The 24,850-nt window shown below is 61.6% G+C and overlaps 3 protein-coding genes across 10 annotated transcripts in view; 1 reads left to right on the top strand and 2 right to left on the bottom strand.

Moving 5' to 3' along the window:
* Positions 1–2,053: 2,053 nt before the first annotated feature.
* On the bottom strand, positions 2,054–9,691 carry POLR2E (RNA polymerase II, I and III subunit E). Its single transcript, XM_036848714.1, has 7 exons — positions 9,512–9,691; positions 7,816–7,990; positions 3,972–4,087; positions 3,458–3,538; positions 3,008–3,066; positions 2,824–2,902; positions 2,054–2,697 (listed from the first exon to the last, which is right to left on the bottom strand). The coding sequence occupies exons 1-7, from the start codon at positions 9,566–9,568 to the stop codon at positions 2,632–2,634; spliced, it is 633 nt and encodes a 210-aa protein (XP_036704609.1). The 5' UTR covers positions 9,569–9,691; the 3' UTR covers positions 2,054–2,631.
* Positions 9,692–15,458: 5,767 nt separating this feature from the next.
* Positions 15,459–17,938, top strand: GPX4 (glutathione peroxidase 4). 2 transcript variants are annotated; one of them, XM_036849337.1, is made up of 7 exons: positions 15,459–15,610; positions 16,658–16,752; positions 16,833–16,977; positions 17,111–17,262; positions 17,371–17,395; positions 17,555–17,614; positions 17,687–17,938. In XM_036849337.1, exons 1-7 carry the CDS (start codon positions 15,527–15,529, stop codon positions 17,717–17,719), a joined length of 594 nt encoding a protein of 197 aa, XP_036705232.1. In that variant the 5' UTR covers positions 15,459–15,526; the 3' UTR covers positions 17,720–17,938. The 2 variants fall into 2 exon arrangements, with proteins under 2 accessions (XP_036705232.1, XP_036705231.1); XM_036849336.1 differs by having other exon boundaries at positions 17,371–17,614.
* Positions 17,939–19,074: 1,136 nt separating this feature from the next.
* The window catches only part of SBNO2 (strawberry notch homolog 2), a 43,844-nt gene continuing 38,068 nt past the window's right edge, over positions 19,075–24,850 (bottom strand). For 4 of the 7 annotated variants that reach the window (XM_036847062.1, XM_036847068.1, XM_036847063.1 and 1 more), the window contains 15 exons: positions 24,207–24,398; positions 23,803–23,972; positions 23,126–23,257; positions 22,532–22,667; positions 22,345–22,457; positions 22,134–22,205; positions 21,914–22,022; positions 21,734–21,808; positions 21,500–21,646; positions 21,328–21,422; positions 21,163–21,255; positions 20,892–21,023; positions 20,620–20,696; positions 20,330–20,520; positions 19,075–20,226 (listed from right to left, as the gene is read on the bottom strand). In XM_036847062.1, coding sequence (XP_036702957.1) covers positions 19,748–20,226; positions 20,330–20,520; positions 20,620–20,696; positions 20,892–21,023; positions 21,163–21,255; positions 21,328–21,422; positions 21,500–21,646; positions 21,734–21,808; positions 21,914–22,022; positions 22,134–22,205; positions 22,345–22,457; positions 22,532–22,667; positions 23,126–23,257; positions 23,803–23,972; positions 24,207–24,398 — 2,213 coding nt within the window. In that variant the 3' untranslated portion in view covers positions 19,075–19,747. The remainder of the gene's footprint in view (positions 20,227–20,329; positions 20,521–20,619; positions 20,697–20,891; positions 21,024–21,162; positions 21,256–21,327; positions 21,423–21,499; positions 21,647–21,733; positions 21,809–21,913; positions 22,023–22,133; positions 22,206–22,344; positions 22,458–22,531; positions 22,668–23,125; positions 23,258–23,802; positions 23,973–24,206; positions 24,399–24,850) is intronic. The other 3 variants (XM_036847065.1, XM_036847069.1, XM_036847066.1) reach the window with 3 other exon arrangements.

Below are 24,850 nucleotides of genomic sequence, written 5' to 3'. Positions count from 1 at the left end.
TGAAGCCCCCGAGGCAGGCAGGCGTCAGGACCAATCGCAGGGACTCAGAACAGGCTGTTGCGTAGGTGGCGCAGGCAGGCGGAACCGGTGCCCCAGGCAACAAGCAGGGGACCCCAAGGGGAGCTGGTGCCGCTCGATGGAGGGTGTAAGGGGCGTCCGCACCTCGCACCTGAGACCCCGCACCCGGGGACAGGTCTGTGCCCAGCCGGGAGACCAAGCACCCTAACCAGGAGCAGAAAGAATTTTCAGGGAATCAGTGAGTTGATTCTAGAATTCATTTGCAAGAATCAATACTCAAGAACAACCAAGACAATTTTTTTAAACTGTAAATTATACGTATTTACCATTTTTGACACTTTAAACTGCACAGTTCACAGGCACTAAGCACCTTCACATTGTTGTGCAACCATCTCCACCATGGTCTCCAGAACTTTCTCATCTTCCCAAAGGGAGACTCTGTCCCCGTGAAACCCTGACTCCCCATCCCCTCCCCCACCATCTGCTTCCTGTCTCTGTGGACTTGATTCTTCTAGGGACCCCTGTGAGTGGAATCGGACAGGATTCATCCGTCCGTGTCTGGCTCCTTTTGGCCAAGATGGTTTTGGAAAACGATGTATGTCTATCTGGGGGAAAGGGGAGACCTGTTCTCCTGTCAGATGTACTATAAAACTAAGATTTTAAAACCTAAATTCATCAATGGAAAAGAAGAGGATCTCAACACAGACCCACGTGGATCTGTGCGTTCACTACGAGAGTGGCAACTCCAAGGCAGTGAGGAGAGCACCTCTGGTTCTTCACTAAACAGTGTCAAGACCGCTGTCTGGGGGACAGTGACAGCCCCAGTCATAACGATGCCCAGAAGTAAATCCCAGGATTCGAGTCCTATGTATAAAGGCTACAAGGGGCTAGCTAAGAAATACAAAAGGTGGGAAAACATTTTTGTAAAGCGTATATATCTAATAAGGGACCTGAGCCTAGAACATATAAAGAACCCCTAAAACTCAGCAGAGACAAATAACCCAGTTAAACAAGGGGCAAAGGACCTGTGCACAGACATGTCTCCGAGATGACGGGCAGGGGGCCAGTGAGCCGGGGAAAGGGGCTCACCACCCTCACTCAGCACCAGGCATGTGAATCTGAACCACAGCGACTCACCCCCGAGCCGCGAGAACCAGCGTTGGTGAGGAGGGGGAGACGCGAATAGGAACCCGGGCAGCCGCAGCGGAGACAGCCTGTCTCTCCAAAGGAAACAAGAGCTTCTGCAGGACCCAGCAATTCTACTCCGAGGCACACCCACAGCCAGAGAAATAAACACAACCACACCACCTCGTTCGTACCTGGACGCCCACAGCAACATGCCGCACAGTCGCCAACAAATGGAAACAGTCTGTGTCCATCAACTGAAGAATGAACGTGTCCCTCCACACACGGGAGCATCACTCGGCCGTGAAAAGGGGTGAAGCCCCGACACTCCTACAACGTGGACGAACCGTGAGAACACGATGCTCCGTTAAGAGAAGCCAGACACAGAAGGACACACAGTGTGTGATTCCACTGATGGGAAACGTCCAGAACAAGCAAATTCCACAGAGACAGATTCGTGGTTGTCAGGGGCTAGGGAGGGGGTGGGGGTGACTGCTGACAGGGACAGGCTTTCTTTTTAGGAGGGTGGAATATTCCAAAATTGACTGTGGTGATGGGTGCCCGATTGTGCATGTACTAAGAATCATGGAACCATACACTTTAAATGGGTGAACTGTATGGTATGTAAATCCTACCTCAACGAAGCTATTAAACAAAAACACAGACAACTGCGCTTAGCCTGGGTAGGAGGCCTCTGAAATTAGTAGAGGGAAAAGGGGGTAGTTTGATCCCAAACTTCTACGCAAGAAAAGCACCAAGAAGCAAAGCTGAAGGCGGCACTGGAGCCCCTCCCTCACAGCTCCACCAGGGGGAAGTGGGCCGAGACCCCGTTGAGGGGCCAGAAGCCCGAGCAAGGCTGCTCACAGCAAACCGGGTAAACATTCCACCTTGGTCTTTCAGACAAGTCAACTTATTTACTCAAGATATTTTTAATTCTTTAAGATACCCAGCATTCCGTAGCAATCGGGTCTCACTCCCCGCTGCCCTCAGAGCTCACAGACGGGCAGCATCAGGGCCACTGTGGGGGGGACACGGCGACGGAAGGCCGGGAGGAGCTGGGGGCCACCCTGCGGTATCCTGTCCCCTCCCGAGGCACCGTCAGGTGGGATCCAGGGTGGGGCTCAGCGTCCAGGAGCCCAGGAGAGGCCACGGGGACCCTCATGCCAGGAAAGGCAGGCCCAAGGCGGGCCACCCTGGGGCCCAGGGGAGCAGAGGCAAGGTTCCCAGGAGGAGCGGACTCCCCTGGGCAGCCGGCCACCACGCTCCCGGACTGGTGGGTGGTCACAGCCCATCTTTCCGTCCCCCAGGGGACTTGCTGAGAGAGAGGGGGCGGCCAGCAGTGTGACCCATCTGTCGCATGAGCTGGGCACGCAGGCTGGATGTGAGCTCCCTCCAGAGCACGTAACAGGCGGGGCTCACTCACAGGGCTGGGACGGCTGCCCACACCCGGCCCTCGGCGCCCTCTTGCCTCATCTGTCTGTCGGGCTGCTACTGTACCAGCCGGTAGGTGATGTACCTGCCTGCGGTCTCGCTGGGCCGGATGATCTTCACCACCTGCAGAGGCAGGAAAGCAGGTGGGTTGGCTCCCGGGACCCGGGGTCCCTCCTGCCCTGCTCAGAAGCCTGGGCTCTGAAGGGGGCTGGAGGTGGGCCCAGCTCCTCCCTGGGAGGCGCTTCTCACCTGCCCTCGCTTTATCCCAAAGTAACGTGCCACGGGGTCTCCCGCCTGGATCCTGGGCAGCTGGTTCTCTCGGAGTTTACTGAGAAGCAGGTCAGGGAAAAGGCCTCGCTGGACTGACTGGGGGCGTTGCGGGGAGAGGTGTAGGGGAAAGGAGCCGGGCCCGGCCAGGGGCCAGAAAGGATACTACCGGGCCAGCAACTCCGTCACCTCCTCCTTGGTCATGACAACGTGCTCTGGGACCAGCTGCGAGAAGAGAACCTGGTCTCCACAGGGCTGCGACAGACCCCACAGGGCTGCGACAGACCCCACAGGCCCTCCAGAGAAGAGGTGCGGCGTGGGCCCCAGGCGTCTGCGCAAGTCTTGACTCCACACTGGGATGGGGGCCCGGGAGCCTACACCCCTAGCTGTGCAGATGGGACGCAGGGCACAATCCCGGGGCCCCGAGGCTCCTGGGGACATGCAGATTCCACCCACCCCAAGCTCCTGACTCTGCAGGCTGGGTGGGCCTGGGAACCTGCCCTCCTAGCAAGGCCCCAGCTGCTCCTGGCCCAGGGGCCACACACTGAGACCCCGCCCCACCTTCTCTCCACCATGAAGGGGCTCCCGGGTCTCCAGTCTCGTCCCCCACCCCTACCTCATGCTCCGTGATGTTGATGAGCAGCTCCTGCTGCAGAAACTGCTCCAGGATGTACTTGGGGGCCATGTCGACCAGGGACTGGAAGAGACGCCGACCCTCAGGCACAGCCGAGGCGGCCACCCACCCCCTGCGCTGGCCCCGGGCCCGCCCACCCCGCCCTTCCTCGCAGGCAGCTGGCACCCGGGAAGCTGTGCGGGTCCCGCGTCACACATCAGGAAAACCCACCCCAGTGGGTAGGGTTTCCACTTGGGGAGAAGCCCACCCCGCCCCTCCCAGGCATTCAGCACATTACCGAGGCCTCAGTCTCATCGCAAGAAGCGTGAGGGCCCGTCTGTCAAAATGCTCCCAGGGTTGCCGGGAGCTGGTGCGGCAGCCCCTCCCTGGACCGCACAGCCTGTGTCCCCTTGTCCGCACGGGGACAAAGGTGCTCGCCAGCTGCCCATCCCAACCACCAGCCTCCACTCAGGCCAGTCCAACCCACAGCCGGGGACCAGAGGCGGCGGGCACCCACCTGCTTGGCGGAGGGCGTCATGCCCTGCTGTACCACGATGAGGGCCCGCGTGATGTTCTCCTCCTGCATCCGCTGGCAGTACACCTTGATGGTCTTGATGCCCACCTTGGGCTCCTCTGCAGACCGAGCACAGGCTGGTGGACGCTGGGCACCCCCCGCCCCGGGTTCTAGCCCACCCCTGCCAAGGTGCTGCGGTGCCGCTCCCCCGCTGAGGCCTCGGCCTCCCGTTTGCAGAGTGAGAACCGGGCTGCCGGTCCCAGAACAGGGCGCTGGCTGCCTGCATGTCACGTGGGAGCTGAAAGGTGCCCTGGGCCCTGGACCTAAGGGACCTCTTTCTGGAAGTGGGGTCTGGGAGTCTGGGTCTGCTTAGTGCCTCAGCGGTTCTGAGGTTCGGGAAGTCCCAGACTAAGCAGTTTGTTTAGTCCGGGGGCCCACGAGACCAGGGCTGGGGTGTTCGGAGGTGAGTGGAGGCGAGACGACCCGGGGAGCACGGTCCCAGCACGGAGACAGCCACCCAGCTCCTCGCTGCCAGCACCGGGGGTCCTCAAGGTCTCGGCAGCGCACAGGGCCTGGGGCCTGTCACGAGAGAACGGCTGGACCCTAGGAGCCCAGCAGGTCGGCGGCTGGGGCAGCCCCGGAGTCCGTGTGCAGCACGTCCGCTGCCTCTCGCCGTTCTCCTCACACCCCACTCCACCGACCGGCAGTGCCCTGTCCCCGAAGTCCCTCTGTTGGAGTCCTGACCCCCAGGAACCTCAGAATGAGACTGTGTTTGGAAATGGGGTCTTTAAAAAAGTAATTACGGTAACACAAGGTCGTGAGGCTGGGGTCCTTAAGAGATCAGGACACAGATACACAGGAAGGGACGAGCATGTGAGGACACAGGGAGAAGACGGAGGTCTACACACCAGCGAGAGGCCCTCAACACTGGGAGAGAAGCACTGTCTGTTTATGCCCCTGGTCTGTGGGGTTTTGTTACAGCAGCCGTGCAAACTAACACAGGCAGGGACCTCAACCCTGTGCCACGGCCCATCTGAGAGAGCAGGACACCCCCACTGTCAGTAAAGACCGGGAAGTGAGGTGGCCCCACCCCCGAGATGGCACCACAGGAGGCACGTGCTTAGGCACCAAAGTCTACAATAAATACGCTTCACACACAGGGGACAGTCTTCTTAAAAGTGCCACCTAGATTCATCCCAGGGTCACAAGGATGGTTCAACATATGCAAATCAATGTGATACACCACATCAACGAAAGGAAAGACAAAAACCACACGACTGTCTCAACAGATGCAGAAAAAGCATTTGATAAAATTCAGCATCCGTTCATGATAAAAATTCTTATGAAAGTGGGTATAGAGAGAATATATCTCAACATAAAAAAGCAATTCATGGATCCACAGCTAAGACCCGGCACAAATTACCCATGACATTTTTCACAGAACTAGAACAAATACTCTTAAAATTTACATGGAACCATAGAAGACCCAGAATTGCCAAAGCAATCCTCAGAAAAAGAAAAAAACAGGGGGCATAACTCACCCAGACTTACAGTAATACTACAAAGCTAGAGTTTTCAAAACAGCATGGTATTGACACATAAACAGACATGGATCAATGGAACAGAATAGAGAACCCAGAAATAAACCCACACAGCTATGGTCAATTAATCTTCGACAAAGGAGGCAAGAATATACAATGGGGAAAAGACAGTCTCTTCAGCAAGTGCTGTTGGGAAAGCTGGACAGCCACATGTAAATCCATGAAGTTAGACACTCCCTCACATCATATACAAAAATAAACTCAAAATGGCTCAAAGATTTAAATGCAAGACATGAGGGGACTTCCCTGGTGGTCCAGTGGTTAAGAATCTACCTTTCAATGCAGAGGACGTGGGTTCGATCCCCGGTCAGGGGACCAAGATCCCACACGCCGCAGGGCAACTAAGCCCGCGCACCACAATAGAGGGCTCATGCACCTTAGCTAGAGAGCCTGTGTGCCGCAAACCACAGAGCCCACGCGCTCTGTAGCCTGCATGCCACAACTACAGAGCCCACGCACCCTGGAGCCTGCATGTCACAACTAGAGAAGAGAAAACCTGCATGCCACAACTAGAGAGAAGCCCGTGCGCCACGCTGAAGAGCCCGTGCGCTGCAGTGGAAGATCCCGCATGCCTCAATGAAGATCCCACATGCTGCAACTACGACCCGACGCAGCCATAAATAAATAAACAAACAAATAAATAAATCTTAAAAACAAACAAACAAAAACAACTAAAAACAGAGTTGCCATATGACCCAGCAAGCCCACTCCTGGGCATATATCCAGACAAAACTATAAATTCGAAAAGATACATGCACCTCAGTGTCATAGCAGCACCATTCACCATTGCCGAGACATGCAAACAACCTAAATGTCCAGGTGAATGGATAAAGAAGATGTGGTACATATATACAATGGAATACTACTCACCCATAAAAAAGAATGAAATAATGCCATTTGCAGCAACACGGATGGACCTAGAGATTACCAAACTACGCCAAGTAAGTCAGAAAAAGACAAATATCATATATCACTTATATGTGGAATCTAAAAAAATGATACAAATGAGCTTATTTACAAAACAGAAAGACTCCCAGACATAGAGAACAGATGTGTGGATGCCAAGGGGATGGGGGGTGGGGGAGGGATGGATTGGGAGTTTGGGGTTAACAGATACCAACTATTATATGTAAGATGGATAAACAAGGTCCTACTATATAGCACAGGGAACTATATTCAGTATCCTGGAATTAAACCATAGTATAAAACAATGTGAAGGGCTTCCCTGGTGGCGCAGTGGTTGAGAGTCTGCCTGCCAATGCAGGGGACACGGGTTCGAGCCCTGGTCTGGGAAGATCCCACATGCCGCAGAGCAACTGGGCCCGTGAGCCACAACTACTGAGCCTGCGCGTCTGGAGCCTGTGCTCCGCAACAGGAGAGGCCGCGATAGTGAGAGGCCCGCGCACCGCAATGAAGAGTGGCCCCCACTTGCCGCAACTGGAGAAAGCCCTCACACAGAAACGAAGACCCAACACAGCCATAAATAAATAAATGAATAATTAAAAAAAAAAAAAAAAACAATGTGAAAAAGAACATATATATATGTATGTATATATATTTATAACTGAGTCACTTTACCGTACAGCAGAAATTAACACAACGTTGTAAATCAACTGTACTTCAATAAAATACATTTTTAAAAAAAGTGCCACCTGGGTGTGTTGAACAAGCATTTTCTGCCCACCCCTTTGATTCAACGCACTGGGGTGGGCCCCCAAGGTGCTCATGACCCAACATGGCCCCCTAACCTTTGGGGCTTTAGAGCCAGGCTGCCTCAGTGTAGGACGTACAAAGACAGAGGAACACAGGGGTCCTGGGACACCCTTGGTGGTGGGGGGGTTGTCTTCACTCAACCCGGGGCTCAGAGGGGGTTCCCAAAGAGGAGGCACTTGAGCTCAGTCACCAGGGATGATGAATGGACACTGACCAGGCAGGCGAGGGGGGAACGGGCAGGGACGAGAAAGGGCAGGAGTCCTGCAGCAGCGCAGGAAGGGCAAGCGCTGGGAGCAGAAGCTGGGCTGATGGGTGGGGGCAGGGAGGACCCAGGGGCCCAGCTGGGAGGCCTGTGATAACCTTGATCGGAGAAAAGCGTTGAGGAAGAGAGAATGGGGAAGGTGACCGAGAAGAGGAAGCTGGAAAAGGAGTCCCCACAGCAAGGAGGGCGAGGGGGCAGAAGGATGAGAGCAGGCAGACTCTGGGTCACAAGGCAGGTGGCTGCTACGAGCTGGCCCTGAGCTGACCCTCACCTGGGAAGAAGACGAACATCTGGTCGGTGGGGTCATCGTTGTGGGCCACCAGCACCGTGAGATCTGTGCGCCGAGGCCGCCCTTCACTGGGCTTGTCCCCAAACTGGGCCTTGAACTCCTCCAGCGTCTGGTCCAGCTCATCCTGGGTCACCAGGTAGCCACGATCGTGGCACAGCTGCGAAGAGAAAGGACCAGGTGACCCCAGGGCAGAGGGGGGACGGCAGCAAGAACTCGGGGTAGGCGAGGCCACTGCGGAGGAGACCGGGACAGAGCTGGGACGTGAGGAGGGCTGTTGAATGCAGAGTCAGGCCCCAGGGTCTGGGGCAGACAGGGACAGCTGGCTGGGCTGGTTGGGCAGACGCTGGTTGGAAAACCAGGCAAAGGCCTGAGGGTCAGCAGTTCTAGGTCCTGCCTCAGAAACTGGGGCTCTTTGAGTGCGTGGACTAGATGAGGACCCAGAGAGAGAAAGGAAGGTTGGAATCGCTACCCAGCCCAGCCCTGCCCGCACCCCCTTTCCTCGGCCTAGTCTCCCTCCAGAGCCCTGGGTCTCCTTTCCCAGGGGCCCCCGATACTGTCAACCAGAAGCACAGTTGCTCCGGCCCTGTCTTTGGGCAGCTCTGCAAAGCGGCAAAGAGGCTGGGGGCCACCACCCGGCCTTAGCCCAGCAGGATTCCTGGGAGGGTGGGTGCTCTTGATCAAGGCCGCAAGCCTCCGTGGCATCACACTGGTCCCCTCCCACGGGGTGGCTTAAAGAACGAGGCACACAGAGAACACTGGTATGACTCGGACCCGGCCTGAGTAATTCAAAGTTGGTGGCTGAGACATCTAAATAGCCACCAGACAGCGGTCGTCCAGCCCACCAGGGTTCCTTCCACCCCCAGGACCCCGAGATTCTGCGTTATGCACTTGAGGTGGTGCCGATAAGACAGTCTGGGACCTGGGACCTTTTGCTGAAGCCTTTGCACCTGGGCAAATGTCTCCTCCAGCAACAGAAAACCCAGAAACTATATGTAAGGGACTAGAAATAACTATGCACATGCGCAGTTGGGGCAAACAAGGACCAAGATACAAAAAGGCCAAGAACCCAACTGCCACTTCTGAAGAGCCAGGAGCAAAAGCAGGGTATTGGGCATGATCCCTGCACACAGCACCACCAAGGGGGTGGGCAGACCCCTCCAAGCCACCCCTCCGGCCTGACCCCTGGACCCGCCCCCACCCTGACCCCATTTAAGGGACCAGCTCGCCCTCCTTGGAGCAAGGGCACCTGTTGCTTGTTTTCGCTATTTCATGCTGCAGCACAAACTCCAATAAAGCCTTGCCTGAATTTCTCGTCTGGCCTGCTATCAATTTCTACTGACTAAGGAATTCAAGAACCCCGATAAGTAACATCAGAACCTTCCATGGACACAAACACGCGCCGGCCTAGCGTCTGCCGTCCTCCCTCTCTCCAGCTCGAGCGAGACCCTGACCCCCTCCCGGGGGGCTCTTGGACTCGCGACTCCGTCCCCCGCAAACCCCCGCCCCGGGGGCCCCGCCTGAGCCCGACCCCTCCGCTCCAGCCGCGCGGCCGGGGGTGGGGAGGCTCATTCCTACCTCCGGGCCTCGCACCCGCCGTCCGCGCCCCGGCTGCTGCGTGCCCGGCTCGCCTAGGGGAGCGAGGCTCGCTCTCACCGCGTTCGCCAAGCGCGCTACTCACCTGCATGATGGTCTTGCGGATCTTCCACAGCCGATACGTCTCCTCCTCGTCGTCCATGGCTGCCGCCGCTTGCACTCCCTGCGCCTGCGCCCGGCAGCACCCGCGCCCACTGCGCCTGCGCCGAGCCCCGGTCAGGCCCCCTCACGTCGCCCTCCCCTTGCAGGGCTGTCGCCGGCGAATGCCTGAATGCAGCGACCTTCGGGAGCGGCAGCGCCAAGGGCAGCCCGAGCCTTACTAAAGCGATGGTTGGCTGCGCGAGAAGCGTGCGACCAGCACCGCCACCCGCGCCTCGGAAGTTCTCGCGAGGCTTTGACCGCAAGGCCCCTCGGGAGTTGTAGTTTCCGCTCAGTGCCCGCCTGGGAGGGCCGTTTAGAATCCAGAGAACAGAGGCGAGGTGTGGGCGGGGAAACTGAGGCCTTGACGGGGTTAGGGGTCTGCTCAGCTCCCGGGGACCGTCGGGCGGCCCAAGAGGCGCTCCATGAGTGTTTGTGCATCCAATTGTAGGGGGTTTTCTCAGTTGGCTCAGGGCTACATGCAACTTAATGCCCCCGAGCCTCAGTTTCCCCTCTGTACAATGGAAATAGTGTCCCCATTTTAGAGGGTTAGCTGGGGATCTAAGGAGATGGTCGTACTTGGGAGGAGCTTGGAATAGTTCCTGGTGCTTATGAAATGCTCCCACCTCTGTCTTCCCCCTCTCCTGTCCCGTGAGCCCCAGCCCAGCCCCTGCCTGGATACCCCACAGCCCCCAAGACTGTGCATGTTTTTACAGTCCGCATCTGCCCCTGCCCCCGAGTTCGTACAGGAGGTTTGCCCACCCCTGCCGAGCCCAGTGCCCCTGCATTGGTAACTTCTCATTCAGTAATGCATTCATTCAATGATTCAATGTTTAATGAGCAACCACAGGGACAGTGAACAAAACAGGCCAAGCACCCTTACATGTCAGGGAGAGACAGGACAGAAGCAGTGAACATAATAAGTAAATGAGAAAGTATGTTAGACGGTGACAATGCTGTGGAAGAAGAAATAGAGCAGGCTGAGGGAGACGGGAGGTTTGCAGTCCCAAATGGGGTCAGGGAAGGGAATTCCCTGGCGGTCCAGTAGTTAGGACTCCGTGCTTTCAGTGCCGAGGGCCCAGGTTTAATCCCTGGTGGGGAAAACTAAGATCCCACAAGCCGCTCGGCCAGAAAAAAAAAAAGAAAAAAAAATGTGGTCAAGGAAGTTTCCAGCAAAAACCCAAAGGGTGAGAGGGTAGGAGCCGTGGGGATGTCTGGAGGAAAGTGTATCAGGCAGGGGTGCAGTGTGTGCAAAGGCCCTGAGGCTGGACCATGCCTGGTTGTGTTGGCAGCAAGGAGGCCGGTGGTGGGGGAGGGGTGGCAGAAGAGGTCAGAGGGTCAGGTGGGGCATATCCTGGGAGACCTTGCTGGTTGGGTTGAAAAGTTCAGGTTTGCAGCCATTTTCAGCATCTCCACGGGGCAGAAGCAGGGAGACCAGGGAGGGGGCTGGGGAAGACCGTCCTGGCCAGAGATAGGTATGGCTCCAAGGGAGGGGCGAGCAGCGGGCAGGTCCAGGGTGTCCGGAGGGCAGTGCCCACAGGATCTGCAGGTGGACGGGACGTGGAGATGAGAGACGCAGAGGCGGGCAGAGGAGGGAGAGCGACTGCGGTGGGAAGGTGTGGGGCGGCTCGGGAGGGGGTCTTGGACGTGGTGAGCTTGGGGCTCCCAGGGGACCCTAAGGGGAGACATCCAGGGGGCAGTGGGATACAAGTCTGGAACTCGGGATGAGCTTGGAGTGGAGACAGACGTGGGTGTTGTGGGTGTACAGTGGAGACAGGAGCTGGGAGCCTGGATGAGATCACTGAGCAGATCGGATGCCAGGCACGAGGCTTGCCTACCTTGTTCAGAGGCCGGGAGGAGGGGAGGGAAGAGCAGAAGGTAGAGGGGTGTGGCCACCTGGGCTCCAGTCCTGACTGTGTGACCCGGGCACGTTACTTAACCTCTCTGTGCCTCGATGTCCCACCCAACTTGTAGAACAGGGACAAGAACAGCGCCCACTGCATAGGTACTTGGCCGATGATTGCAGCGCTGGCAATACTTAAGTGCTTCTTAAATAGAATAGAGGGACTTCCCTGGTGGCGCAGTGGTTAAGAATCCGCCTGCCAACACAGGGACACGGGTTCGAGCAACTAAGCCCGTGCGCCCCATCTACTGAGCCTGAGCTCTAGAGCCCGTGAGCCACAGCTACTGAAGCCCGTGCGTCTAGAGCCCATGCTCTGCAGCAAGAGAAGCCACCACAATGAGAAGCCCGCGCACCGCAATGAAGAGTAGCCCCCGCTCGCACAACTAGAGAAAGCCCAGGCACAGCAATGAAGACCCAACGCAACCAAAAATAAATAAGTAAATGAACATTAAAAAAAAAAAAATAGAGGGTGGGTGGAAGCCAGGTGTCCATGAGCCCAGTGAAGCAGCTGTTGGAAGGAGGAGGGACAGGGCAGCCATCAAAGCAGGTCTGAGGACTGAGCAGGGGATTGGCCAAGGGGACACTGTTTGTGACCGCAGAGAGCAGATCCAAGGAGGGGGCCCGGCTGGGGGAGGCGTTTATGGGAGGAAAGGTATTGGAGATGTGGATGTAGCAGGGGGGACAGGGAGAGGGTCCAGAGTGGGTTTAAGACAGGACAAAGGGTGTCTGTCTAGGTGATGGGCAAATCTGGGTGGGGGAGGGGGCAGAACTGCTGGAGGATCCAGAGGGTGGCCTAAACGGTAAGGGGGGAGGGCCCAGGTGCGAGCGACAGGGGACTTTAGGTAGCCTTGCTGTTCTTGGGGGCAGGGAAGAGAGAGGAGAAAGGGCTCACAGTAGCAGGCGGGCCCAACCCCAAGGCCCATGACTCAGAATCCTGCCTGTGACCGTGTGGCCTCAGCAACAGCACGTGGAGTGGCAACTTTCTCCTTGGAACCTCGCCACCATGCAGCCCAAGTGGCAGAGTCCAAGGTTCAGAAATCAGGCCACTGGGCTTCCCTGGTGGCGCAGTGGTTAAGAATCCCACCAGTGCAGGGGACACGGGTTCGAGCCCTGGTCTGGGAAGATTCCACATGCCATGGAGCAACTAAGCCCGTGCGCCACAACTACTGAGCCTGCGTGTCACAACTACTGAAGCCCGCGCCTAGAGCCCGTGCTCCGCAACAAGAGAAGCCACTGCAATGAGAAGCCCACACACCGCAACAAAGAGTAGCCGCTGCTCGCCACAACTAGAGAAAACCCGCGCGCAGCAACCAGGACCCAACGAAGCCATAAATAAATAAATAAATAAAATAAAATTTTAAAAAGTTATATATGTATAACTGAATCACTTTGCTGTACAGCAGTAATTAACACAACTTTTAAATCAACTATACTTCAATAAAATAAATGTTTAAACAAAAAAGAAATCAGGCCACCACCCTCACACTCCTGGGTGGGGATGTGAGATGGGCCAGTGGCTGTGGGAAAGTCTGGCAGCTCCTCAAACAGTTACACAGAGTTACCATGTGACCCGGCAGTTCCACTCTGAGGTGCATACCCAGCAGAAATGAAAACATATGCCCACACAAATACTTGTACAGCGTTACAAAGCCAAAAGGTGGAACAACCCATCAATGGACAAATCGATAAACACAATATGGTCCATTCATATAATAGGATATTACTCCGCATGAAAAGGAGAGAAGCACTGACACACACTACAACATGGATGAACCCTGAAGATGTGATGTTCAGTGAGAGACACCAGACACAAGAGGCCACATAGTACATGATGTGAAACGTCTAGAACAGGCAAATCCACAAAGAGTGGATTCATGGTTGTCAGGGGCTGGGGGAGGGGGCTGGAGAAGACTGGTAATGGGGACAGGGGGTTACTTTTTGGGGTGCTGAATGATATAAGCCAGTCACAGAAAGTGAAGTACTGTCTGATTCCACTCATAGTAGGTCCCTAGAGAAGTCAAATTCATAGAGACAGGAAGTAGACGGTGGGGGCCAGGGGCTGGGGGTTGACTACAAATGCGGACAGGGTTTCTTTCTGGGGTGATGAGAATGTTCTAGAATTAGATAGTGGTGATGGTTCCACAACATTGTGAATATACTAAAAATGACTTAATTGTACACTTTGGTTAAAATGGTGAATTTATGTTATATGGATTTTAACTCAATTAAAAACATTTTTTTTTTCTAAGAAGAAATCAGGCCCTGGTTCCGGAAAGGCCTCTGGCTGGTGGGTAACTCAGCGTCCCCACTGGGGGACACAGGCACTTTGGCCACCACAGGGAGCCTCGCTGGAGCCTTGAGACTTCCCCAAGATTCCACTGCTCCTCTGCAAAGTGGGGAAAGTGTGGAAAAGCGGTGAAACCCAGGCACAAATCCCTACCAGAGCCAGTGGGACCACAGTGGGCAGCTCATCCTGCCCAGTTCTGCTCTTATTGTAACTGGCCTGAAGTCAGGAATGGGGTGAGGTCTTGCTCCATCTCTCCCCCTCGGTGGGTTCCAAGGGGAGGGAAGGTCGCCCTGAGCTGTTTTTCTGCAAACCCTCAAGTAAATAGCCAGCCGGTGGCCATCTTCACGACAAAGTTACAGATCCCAGCTGAAGGGAAACTGGGAACAGCTGAGGCTTCCCAAGGGCCACTCAGACTCACCAGTGTGGCCTGACACCCAGTGCTGCCAGGGGGCGTGAGGGGGGGTTTCCTGAGAAGTGCGGCACCCAGTTGAGATAATGGGAGCTCCCAGCCAAGAAATGACTTCAGAACTCGCCGGCCCCTCGTGACCAGGCTTAGAGGGAGAAGCACGTGAAGGCTATTGGGCAAGGAAGGAATGTAGCAACCTGGCCCCGGGGATCCTGTCCCCTTTGCCACCGAACTCGGCCGTCTAAGCCCTGGGTTGGCCTGGGTTGGGGCAGAGGGAGGGGGCTCGTTGTCTCCCCCAAAGGACCCCAGCCCCGAAAGCCCTGCCCCCTAAGCCTCTGCAGAAACGTTCACCGGGAGGGTCCAAGAAGGAGAGAGAAGTTCACGGGCGGCACAACACCCTCCTGGCCGCAGGTCAACGTCCAGCCACGGCTGGGGGTGGGGGCAGCCAGGCGGGTGTGGAATTCCGTGACTCAGGTCCCGAGAATGGGGTGGGTCTGCTCTCTGGACGGTGGCCAAACGCCTGAGCCTCGAGTGGGAATGAGCTTGGAGCCAAGCCAGCGGGAGCCCCATCCCGAACCGCACGCTGTGTCACGTTGCAAATGACAACAGACCCCTCTGGGCTTGCTCTTTCCTTGCTAAACACACACCTGCGCGTCCTCCAGGAGAAAGGGGGGCGGGACCACAGGGTAACTGCTAACGGCCCTCCCCAGGGCTCACGTGTCACTTATATAAGCAGCTAAGGCGGCGGTGTCCAAGGGCGGCGACACTCGGCTCTGTGCTGACGGCGCACGCTGCAGCAGGGACGCCGCCGTCCGGGGCTGTCGCCGCAGGGGACCCCCAGGCCCTCGCAGCGACACCGCAGCCCGAGTGGGGGGACTCCGACACCCAGCGTGGTTTTATTTACATTATAAAACAAAACCCAAAAAACAGTTTTCAATGAGCTGGGGCGAGTTTTCTGAGAGTTCGAGCCAGCCCCTCCCACTCCTTCCCCACCCCTCCCCCTCCCCCCCGCCACGGGTTTCCAGTAGTATCTCAAGTTGTTGGGCATCCCTCAGTGTAGATAACTGTTCGCAAGCCTCCAAGGCACCGCTGGAGTCGACGCCGCCACCCGCCCGCCGACGAGCATGCGCAGTCACAGCGACAAACAGCCGCCGGGCCCCGGCCCCGCCCAGCCCGCCCCCCAACCCCACCCCGGCCTCCTATTGGCTGGCGCAGGCACGCGTCTGCAGAGCCTACGCATCCAGCCAATGAGGGTGCTGGTAGGCGTGGCATAGGGCGGGGAGGCGAGGCGCGCCGGTTCGCGTCCATTGGTCGGCTCGGCGAGGGGAGGAGCGCTGCCTCCCGGGGAGCTCCCGGCGCCGCCGCGATGAGCTTTAGCCGCTTGTGTCGTCTGGTGAAGCCAACGCTTCTCTGCGGGGCCCTGGTAGTGCCTGGCCTGGCCAGCACCATGGTGAGCGCGGCGCCACTGGCCGTTGGGCGGGCCGTTGGGCGGGCGCGCGGCCTGCCTTCCGGCGCTCGGGGCCGCGGCGACCTTGGACGGGGGGCGCCGGCCTCGGGCGCGCGGACAGCACTCGGCGCCCCCTCCGCGGCCGTCGGGGCCGTGGGTAGCGCGCGGGCCGGGGTCACGGTCCGAGTCTCGGTGGGGGGCGGGGGCCGCGTCCGGGGGAGCCAGGGACAGGGCTGGGCGGTCGGGACCCCTGGGTGGGCGCCCCTGACGCACAGAAGCTGCAGCGTCGGGGCAGCTGGGGGTGGCGTCGTTGGCCACTGGAGCCCCGCCTGCGGTCCGGAGAGCGGGGGTGTCCGACGGGGTGGAAATCCGGGATCACGCGCCACGGGGCGTCACTGCCCCTCCCCCGCCCTGCGCGCCCCGGGGCCCCGCGCGGTGGCGTCACAGAGGAGCGGCCCAGCGCCCTTGGCTACCGGCCCTTTGTCCCCCGGGCGCGACGCTCGGTGGGCACAGGTGCGGCCGGAGACGGGCGGGCATGGGCCGCGCAGCCGCCGGCTCCCCGGGTCGTCGCAGGCAGCGGCGCCGGTTGCTGGCCGGGCGGCGGCGCCGAGCCTCCCGGGGGCGGCGGCGCCGCCGAGCCCCCCGGAGGCGGAGGGCTCGAGCGTGCTGTCGCAGGAGGGCGCGCCCCCGGCTTCCGCCGACTCCTAAGAGCCCTGGGCAGGTGGGGACCAAGGCCGGGGAAAGCTTTGGCTGCGGCAGCGAGTCCCAAGACCCGGTGCGCCCGGGGCCCCCACACCCGCGGGCGGCGTCCCCACCCACTGGGGTACCTGGCGGGGTTCCGAACACTTCCTGGGTCTCAAGTGTCTCCGGTCAAATGTGCCCTGCTGTGCAGGGGAGCGTGCGCCTTTGAGGAGGAGGAGCCTCCCCTTTTACTTGCCCCAGGGCTCCGGTTTTCCTCCCTTGGCACCCCGGGCTGGGCGAGCGGGCCGGTTGGCCGCGGGCTCCAGGCCCCGAGGTCCGCCGGCCACTCGGCACGCCTTTGCCTTGCAGTGCGCGTCCCGCGACGACTGGCGCTGTGCTCGCTCCATGCACGAATTCTCAGCTAAGGACATCGATGGGCGCATGGTTAACCTGGACAAGTACCGGTGGGTACCTGCCCACTTGGTGGAGGGAGCAGGGAGAAGGTCGGGGCCATGACCTGACCGCCTCGTCCCGCCGCCTCCAGGGGCTACGTGTGCATCGTCACCAATGTGGCCTCGCAATGAGGCAAGACAGAGGTAAACTACACTCAGCTGGTCGACCTGCACGCCCGATTCGCTGAGCGTGGTTTACGGATCCTGGCCTTCCCTTGCAACCAGTTCGGGAAGCAGGTGCGTCATGGCTGGCCCTGGATATCCCTGTGTGTCCCTGTGTGCGGGGGTGGGGAGAGGGTCTCTCTGTGGAAGCGGGAGCCAAAGGGGTACAGGCTCCTCCCCACTCACCCCAGCACCCCTGTCTGCACAGGAGCCAGGGAGTAACGCCGAGATCAAAGAGTTCGCTGCCGGCTATAACGTCAAATTTGACATGTTCAGCAAGATCTGTGTGAATGGGGATGATGCCCACCCACTGTGGAAGTGGATGAAAGTCCAGCCCAAGGGGAGGGGCATGCTGGGAAAGTGAGTTGGGGGCCGGGGCGGGGGGGGGGGGTCAGGATGGCTCCCCAGGGGCAATGGGGGGTCTGCAGCTGCCACGGGATTCCTCACGATCTCACGCTTCTCTTCTAGTGCCATCAAATGGAACTTCACCAAGGTAAGGGGTGCTGGGGGCCTGGGGGACGGGGACAGACCCAGCCACAGCTGGGCTGCTTCGAGGGTCCCTGGCCCTGACCTAAATGGGGCGGTGCATGGGGACTGCTGGCTCGCCCCAGCCCCATGGTGGCCTCGGGTCCTGACACGGCCTCCCCCACAGTTCCTCATTGACAAGAACGGCTGTGTGGTGAAGCGGTACGGTCCCATGGAAGAGCCCCTGGTAGGTGTCTGTCGGGGAGCCTGCCTGGGAGGGCCCTGGGAAGAGGCGCCCCTGACCCCCTTTCCCCCGCAGGTGATAGAGAAGGATCTGCCGTGCTACCTCTAGCTCCACAAGTGTGCTCCCCTGACCCGAGCCTGCCGCCTGTGCCCCTCGGAGCCTTCCACCCGGCGTCCATGATGGTCTGCCTGAAAACCAGCCCCTGGTGGGGCAGACCCGAGAACCCGGCGTGCACCCCTGCCGGAGGAAGGTCCCTCGGCCCGGCTAACGGCTCGGCAACCCCACCCCCTGCTGCCTTGTGGGAATAAAACACACAATACAAATTGACTTGCTTGTTGCTTTTGCTTACCTGGGGGGTGGGGGGCGTGTCTTGTCCCAGGCCCCTCTGGGCTCAGGGGCAGGTATAGTCAGCTCCCCAGGCTGGGGGTGGGGGGGGGAACGTGGGAGGTGGAGTTTCCTCAGGGTTCAGAGGGCTGCACCCGCCCTGCTGCCCCAGCTGCTAATCTCCTCAGCCCAGCCAGGGCAGAGCTGATCCTGGCGGAGATGCTGCCTCCTGACTGGCCCACTGCTCTAGGTCTGCGGGGGGCACCTCGGTCTCCTCCAGTGTGCCCAGGTGGGAGGGTCAGGCGACCTGGGCCTTGTGGGCCTGCCTGCTGGAGGCCCACTGCACCTGAGCTGGGCGTCGGGCCCAGCTGGGCACCAAGCCGGCCTCGCGGTGAGGACGCGGAGTCTGCACCAGGCCTGCCCACGGGCTTCACCCAGCAGAGGGAGCCCCCCCAGGAGGGCTGGTGGGCACAGCCTGCCTGCCTGCAGCTCAAGAGAGCCATCCTGGTGAGAGTGGGGGCGGAGCAGAGCTGTAGAGTGGCTGAGCCGCTCTACCAGGGCCTGCTTCTACCAGGGCCCACCAGTCCGCCTTCCCGCTGGGGGCAGCCCCCTCCCACTTCCGGGCCAGAGGCCGGGCACGCTCCCCACAGCTTCCAGGAAGGGCCTGGCGTCCAGTCCTGCCTTCCCGACTGGGCCCAGCTCTTGGGCTCTCCTGTCCCCAGGCTGCCCCACCTGCCTCAACCAACAAACACCCCGAGGAAGACCTGGAAAGAAACCAAGGCAGAGCCCTCAGTCCTGAACACGGGGTTCTGAGCAACGGGCCCCTGAGCAACGGGCCCAGGCGGCTCAGGTCTCGGCGGGCAGGAGGCAGCAGTGTCTGCTCCAAGACGCCTGGGGCCTGGTACGGCCGGTTCAGAGGCAGCTGGCCTGCCATCCCGGTGCCAGGACCACGCAGTGGACAAACAGCCTCTTGGGGCGGGTGTCTCCCCGAGCCTGGCCCCGGTCATCCAGAAGGCCAGGCGCTGTGGGTGGGATGAGGCAGCAGAGGGAGGGCCAGCAGCCTCCCCGGACCACCGTACGCCCCCTCCCCCGGCCCCCTCCCCGCCGTCCCTGCAGGCCAGAGCAGCAGACAGCCTGGGAAGTAGTGAAAAGGCACATATATTTAAAAAAGATCTCTTTACATATATACACTTGAATTCATTATAAATACACATAGAAACCAGGGGGCCACCCACCAGCTCCGCAGGAGATTCCAGGCCCTGGGAGAGGTGGCTGGGCAATAATTTAGGGCACAGAGAGCAGGGAGGGGGTTGCATATATTAATAGAAGATCTGCCCCACGGAGCCCCCCAGAGGCGGTGGGGCCCTGAGCACCTGGGGTTTCCTGAGTTTCCAGCTCTTGGGGCCACCCAGTTTTGTGGATTTCAGGGATCCAGGCCTGACCCGGCCTGGTAAGGTGGGTGGGGTGGGAGCCCCAACCCCGGCCTGGAGGGGGGCAGCAGAGGACAAGAGGCACAGAGGAGGCCCCCCACCCCCAGGCCCTGCCTGGCCCCTAAGTGTCCTGAGTGGGGCCTGCGCATGGCCACTGCCCACCAGGCAGGGCTCGGAGGGCCCCCCCCAGGGCCGGCAGCGTCTCGAGGGTCTGCCCAGGCACCAGCGGGAAGGCACTGCAGTGGAGGCCTCGGGAGGCCGGACGAAGGGCCCCTGGCCCCGCCTGCTCCTCTCAGTAGTCCGCTCACCACCCGCTTCCCCGGTGTAGACAGGGCGCCTATTATAGATAAATAAGTTTCGTGCGGGAAGGATGCCTCGGGGCCTAGGAGTTGGGGAAGGGGGGGCTGAACTGGATGACGCTCTGCCGCTCGGGGCCCCCACTGCCCTCTGGCGCGCCTGCTGCCCCCCTGCCGGCGCCCAGCGGGCCGGGGGGCTCAGGGGGCGGCGCGGCGTTGAGGGAGCGCAGCATATCCTCCAGCACCTCCTTGAAGTTGATGTCGCAACCCTGGTGCAGGAGCGCCGCGGGGTCAGCCGGGGCATCGGGGGCACCCAGCAGCAGGCCGCCGGGGCCAGGGGCCGGGGCCGGGAAGGCGAAGGGCGAGGGCGGCGGGAAGGCCTGGGCCGGCGGACTGTACGTGAGGTCCAGGACCTCGCCGGGGCCACAGGGCAGCGCGAGCGGGCGTGGGGCGGGCGGCAGCGCGGGGAGACCCCGGGCGCGAGCCTGCTTGCGCTTCACATCGGCGTCCATGAGCTGCAGCTCCTGCAGGACGCGGCGCACGCAAGCCTCGGGGATCTTGATGCCTGCGGGGTGGGGGCGGGGCCGGCGGTCAGGGCCCGAGGGGCGGGGCGGGGCGCCCCCTCCCGGGGCGCCCCCTCCCCCACCCCGCCCACGCCCACCGCTCACCAACTTGCTTCTTCTTGTCCTTGGTCTTGAGGCGCACGATCTGCAGGTAGCTGCTGCTGGTGACGTCGGCCATGACGGCGGCGATGCGGCCCCACACGCGCAGCAGGGCCCCGCACAGCATGTAGTGGTGTCGCAGCCTCAGGCCCTGCGCGCAGTCCTTGCCCTCCTGCACCAGCCGGCAGTGCCGGTTCCTGCGCGGGGACCACGGCTCAGACCAACGGCTGCACAGGCATGGGCGCGCCCCCCCAACACCCCCCCTCCACTCCCCCCAGGCTGCCCTGGGCCCTCACCACGTGGTGTGGCTGCAGTGCGTCAGCGAGAAGGTGTAGCTGCTCTCCCAGTGCTCTCTGGCCTCCTCCGCTGTCACCTGCGGACACAGCCGGTTGAGCCCCTGGACCGCGGGCAGGCGGGGAACAGGAGGTCCGAAGGCCCCAGGCCCGCTCATCCTGCACCTGGCGGCCAGGGCAGCGGAGCATGGAGGTGGAGGGCCGGCCTGGGGTCTGCAGGAGACGGGCGCGCCAGGGGCACAGTGGGGGCGCACTGCGGGGCCGTCGGGGCCTACCCGGTGGAACCTCCGGCACAGGCTGTCCAAGGTCTCCAGCTGGCTCTGCCGCCCGATGTTGGGCTTGTACACGGTGAAGAGCTTGCCGCGGTTCTGCTGGGCCAGCAGGCAGCTGGGCTTGTTGCCGCGGACCTGGGTGGGGGCGTGTGTGAGGCTGGGGCTGCATCGCATGTGCCGGTGCGGGCCCGCGCGGGCCGCCGCCCTCCCCTCCCAGCCCACCGGCGGGGGTCCTGCCCGTGGGGGGGCGCTGGGGGCTTGCTGGGGGGCCCACCTTGTAGGAGAGGTAGAAGCCGTCGTGGGTGCCCATCAGCTCCAGCGACCGGGCATAGGCCTCCTCCCACTTCAGGCCGCGGTCCACGCTGATCTGCGGGCACGCGGGCGTCAGGGGGGGTGGGGGTGAGGGGTGGGGGCGGGGCGGGCGGGTGTAGCCACTCACCTTATAGAAGACCACCTGCCCATCCTGCGGGTGCCCGGGGGCCAGGAACACCTGCTGGCTCTCCTCGTAGATCTCGTCAATGCCGGGGGCCAGGTCTGGGGAGGGCGAGCGGGGTCAGTGGCCGGTCTCGGGGCCCGGGCCCGGGGGGAAGGGCATCCCCAGCGGGGCTCACCCAGGATGCCCATGTCGTATTTGCCCTCCTTCTTGTCGGCGGCGATGAGGTGGTCGAAGGTGTCGGAGAAGTACTGGAAGAGCGTGTTCTGCTTGTGCACCTCCAGCCCCAGGATGCGGTTGAGGAACTTGCTGATGGAGCAGTCTGCTGGTGACAGGGGCCCTCAGGCTGCGTCAGGCCGGCCCTCCCTGTCCGCCCACCCGGGAGGTGCGGGGCCGGGGGCGTGGGACTCACCCTTCTCCACGTCCAGGCAGCCGGACCGGGACTCGCGCCCGCCGATGCCGACCGACAGCAGCCCCTGCTTCATGTCTGTGGGGAAGGAGAGCCTCGCACGCCTGCCCACCCCACCCCACAGGGGCTCCCCCTCATCACCCGTGTCCCCCTGGGGTGTGTGGGGAGGGTCCACCAGCTCACCGCGGAAGAAGACGGCGTCCCCTCCAGGGTAGCCCTGGGGCAGCGGCACCTTGCTCTCTGTCTGGCTTAGGATGGTGGTGAGGACGCAGCTGAGCGCCCGGGCGCCGTACTGTGGGGAGGGGTGAGGGCCGCGGGCCGCGTCAGAGGCTGGGGCACCCCAGGTGTCGGGGTCCTGGCACCCCGGGGACCCTCCTCTCCTGGGCCACCCCCCCTCGGGTACCTTGTTCTCAAAGTTGTACTTGCTCAGGTCACGGGACTCGGTGGCTCGGCGGTCCCCGTGGGTCAGAGCCCCCTGCCCAGGATGGGGAAAGCGGTCACACGTTGCCCACGTGTTGCTCCTCCCTGCGCCCTCCGCCCTCCGCCCTCCCCAGGGAGCCTCCCCACCCAGTCCCCGGCCCAGCCCCGCCGGCACCCCCCGCCCCCCGACTCACCAGGCTCTCCAGCCGCTTGGCCACGATGGAGGCAAACCTGCGCTCCCCGGCCAGCTCCGAGATGAGGAAGATGTACTCAGGCGCGGAGACCTGGTTGGAGCGGTGGGTCCGGCCTGGAGGCAGAAAGGGCTTTTAGGGACCAGGCAGGCCCCGGGGTGGGGTGGCCTGGGGTGGGGGCGGGGCTCACCAAACTGCTGGATGGCCCGGTCGGCGCTCCAGGGCAGCTCCAGTGTCATGTGCACCCTGCGCCGCTGGTTGGGGACCCGGCGGTCGGCTTGGAGGGAGATGCCGGAGCTGGAGGCCTCTGAGATGATGGCCACGAGCTAGAGGGACGTGGACGGGGACAGGTCTGCGGGGCGGCAGGGCGGGTAGCCTGCTCCTCCTCGCCCCGCGCCCTGTGTGCCCTGGGTCAACTGGCTGCATTTGGGGTGACCCACACAGGAAGTTCAGACGTGTGTGTCCGTGAACGTGTCTCCGAGGGCTTAGAATGGAATCTGGACCATCCCGGGTCACCCCTGGAGTGTCTGCCTGGCCTGTGGACATCAGCTCCCACGGGGCAGCCCAGAGAAGCGGCGGGCCAGGCACCGACACAGGACACGTGCGACTCGGGCTGAAGGCGGGGCTGGCCGGGGGGCGCTGTGAGGGCCCACGCAGGCACAGGAGCACAGCACACACCCCCACACACGGCTGGTGATCCTCCAGCCAGCCGCTCGGGACCCCTGTGCCTCCCGGCCACGCGCAGCTGCACGGGGTGCCCTCCAGGCACAGCCCCGCGCCCCACCTTCTCTCCGCTCATGAAGCGCTCCTTCTCCCTGAGGTTCACGTGGTCGATGGAGAGGCCCTGCTCCGCCCGGGACTCGAAGGCCACTGTCCCGTCGGACCGGGACACTACGCGGCCCTTCCTGCCGGTCATCTGTGGCCGTGGTGGGGGCGAGGGGACGGGCTGTCAGCCGCTGTGGTCGCCCAGGGGCTGGTCCCCGTGGGCCTCAGTTTCCCTATCCCCCCACCTGGGACCCTGGGGCTCTTGGGTGTGCGTGGCAGGGGGCTGCCAGGACCCGGCCTCTTGCCAGGCTCGGGTGCCCACGGGGCCATAAGCAGGAATGTTCACTGCATCTTCCTAAGTTTTTTTATGGCAACCCAGCCGCCTAGGCCAAGATGAACCTGAGGTGGCACCAGAGGGACGTCCCAGGAAAGAGCACAGGAACACAGGGGGAAGGAAGGACGGGAGGGGGGACAGGGTGGGGGACGGGGTCGGGGGTCAGGCTTGGGGCTTGAGAGCACACCCAGACCCCGGAGGCCCGGGCTGGGAGCCCTGGCCCAGGGGGGCGTGCGGGGGAGGTGGGTGTGGAGCTGGGTGGCAGTGGCTGAAGGGGTAGAGCAGGACACGGGACGCTGGACCCAGCAGCCGCCCCCCCCCCGCCACCGCCGAGCTGGCCACCAGGGGGCACCAGAGCTCACCTCCGCCACGCACTCCGGACCCCCAAGCTGGTCAATGAGCTCGTCCAGGGTGTTGACGGGCAGCTCCCGGCCCAGCGTCCGCACCTTGGCCAGCAGGTCCTGCTTCAGCCGGTCCACCCGCTCCAGGACACCGGGGCCGTGCAGGTCCCGCGGTGGGGGACACAGGGGGCCTGTGGGGCCAGAGGGTCAGGGGGGACTGGCCAGGCCGCCTGCCCAAGGTCCTGTTCCCAGCCCTGGCCCTTGAGGATGACAGGGGTCTCTGGGGAGCGGGGCTGAGCCAGGGGTCCAGAACCTTCTCCCTAAGCCCCACCAGCCCTTGCCTAGCCGCACGCCCTGACCCCCACACTCGGAGCCTGAGAAGCAGGGACGTGGGGGGAGGGTGTGGGGGCGGCCACGGGCCTCACCGCGGTCGTCGGCCGGGAGCCCGATGGTGTCCACGATGACCACGTCGTCGTCCATCAGGGACTCGGGGGAGGAGTGGAAGTCGCTGTCCAGGCCGCCATCCGACTCCGTGCTGCTGTCGTCACTGACGCGGATCACGCCCGCTGCGTCACACGCCAGCCTGGGCACCTTGGCCCCGCGGCCCCGCGGCCGCCCTGCAGGGGAGCAGCCAGGAGTCACTTCCACCTGGCCCCGCGCCTTTGTCCTGGCGGCACGGTCCGGGGACAGGCCCGGGTGCCAGGATGGTCAGGGCTCAGGGCCGGAGCCCCCTGCTCCATCCACCTTTGGCAGGTCTGGGCTCTCCTGGTGGCCGGGGCGCGGCGTAAAGGGGCATCTCTAACACCCCCGCCAGACTTCCTGACACGGCAGTGTGTCCTCGGGTGGTGCCTGGGGAGGCCACACGCCCACCCCTCAACAGGGCGGCCCTGGGTGGGTCGGCCAGAGGATGAGCCCAGGCCCTGATGGGGTGGCAGTCCAGGGGTCTACGTAACTAGGCTACCCTCCAGGACACCCGGAAGGCCGGTCCCAGGAAGTGGGAGGGGCAGGACTGGGCCCCCCCCGAGGCTGGCCGTGTACCCTCAGGTAAGTTGCCTGGCCTCTCTGAGCC

This window comes from Balaenoptera musculus, chromosome 3 (genome assembly GCF_009873245.2).
Source record: "Balaenoptera musculus isolate JJ_BM4_2016_0621 chromosome 3, mBalMus1.pri.v3, whole genome shotgun sequence".
Taxonomy (NCBI): Eukaryota; Metazoa; Chordata; class Mammalia; order Artiodactyla; family Balaenopteridae; genus Balaenoptera; species Balaenoptera musculus.
Note: the sequence above shows the minus strand (reverse complement) of the source record. Positions and strands in the feature narration are given on the sequence as shown.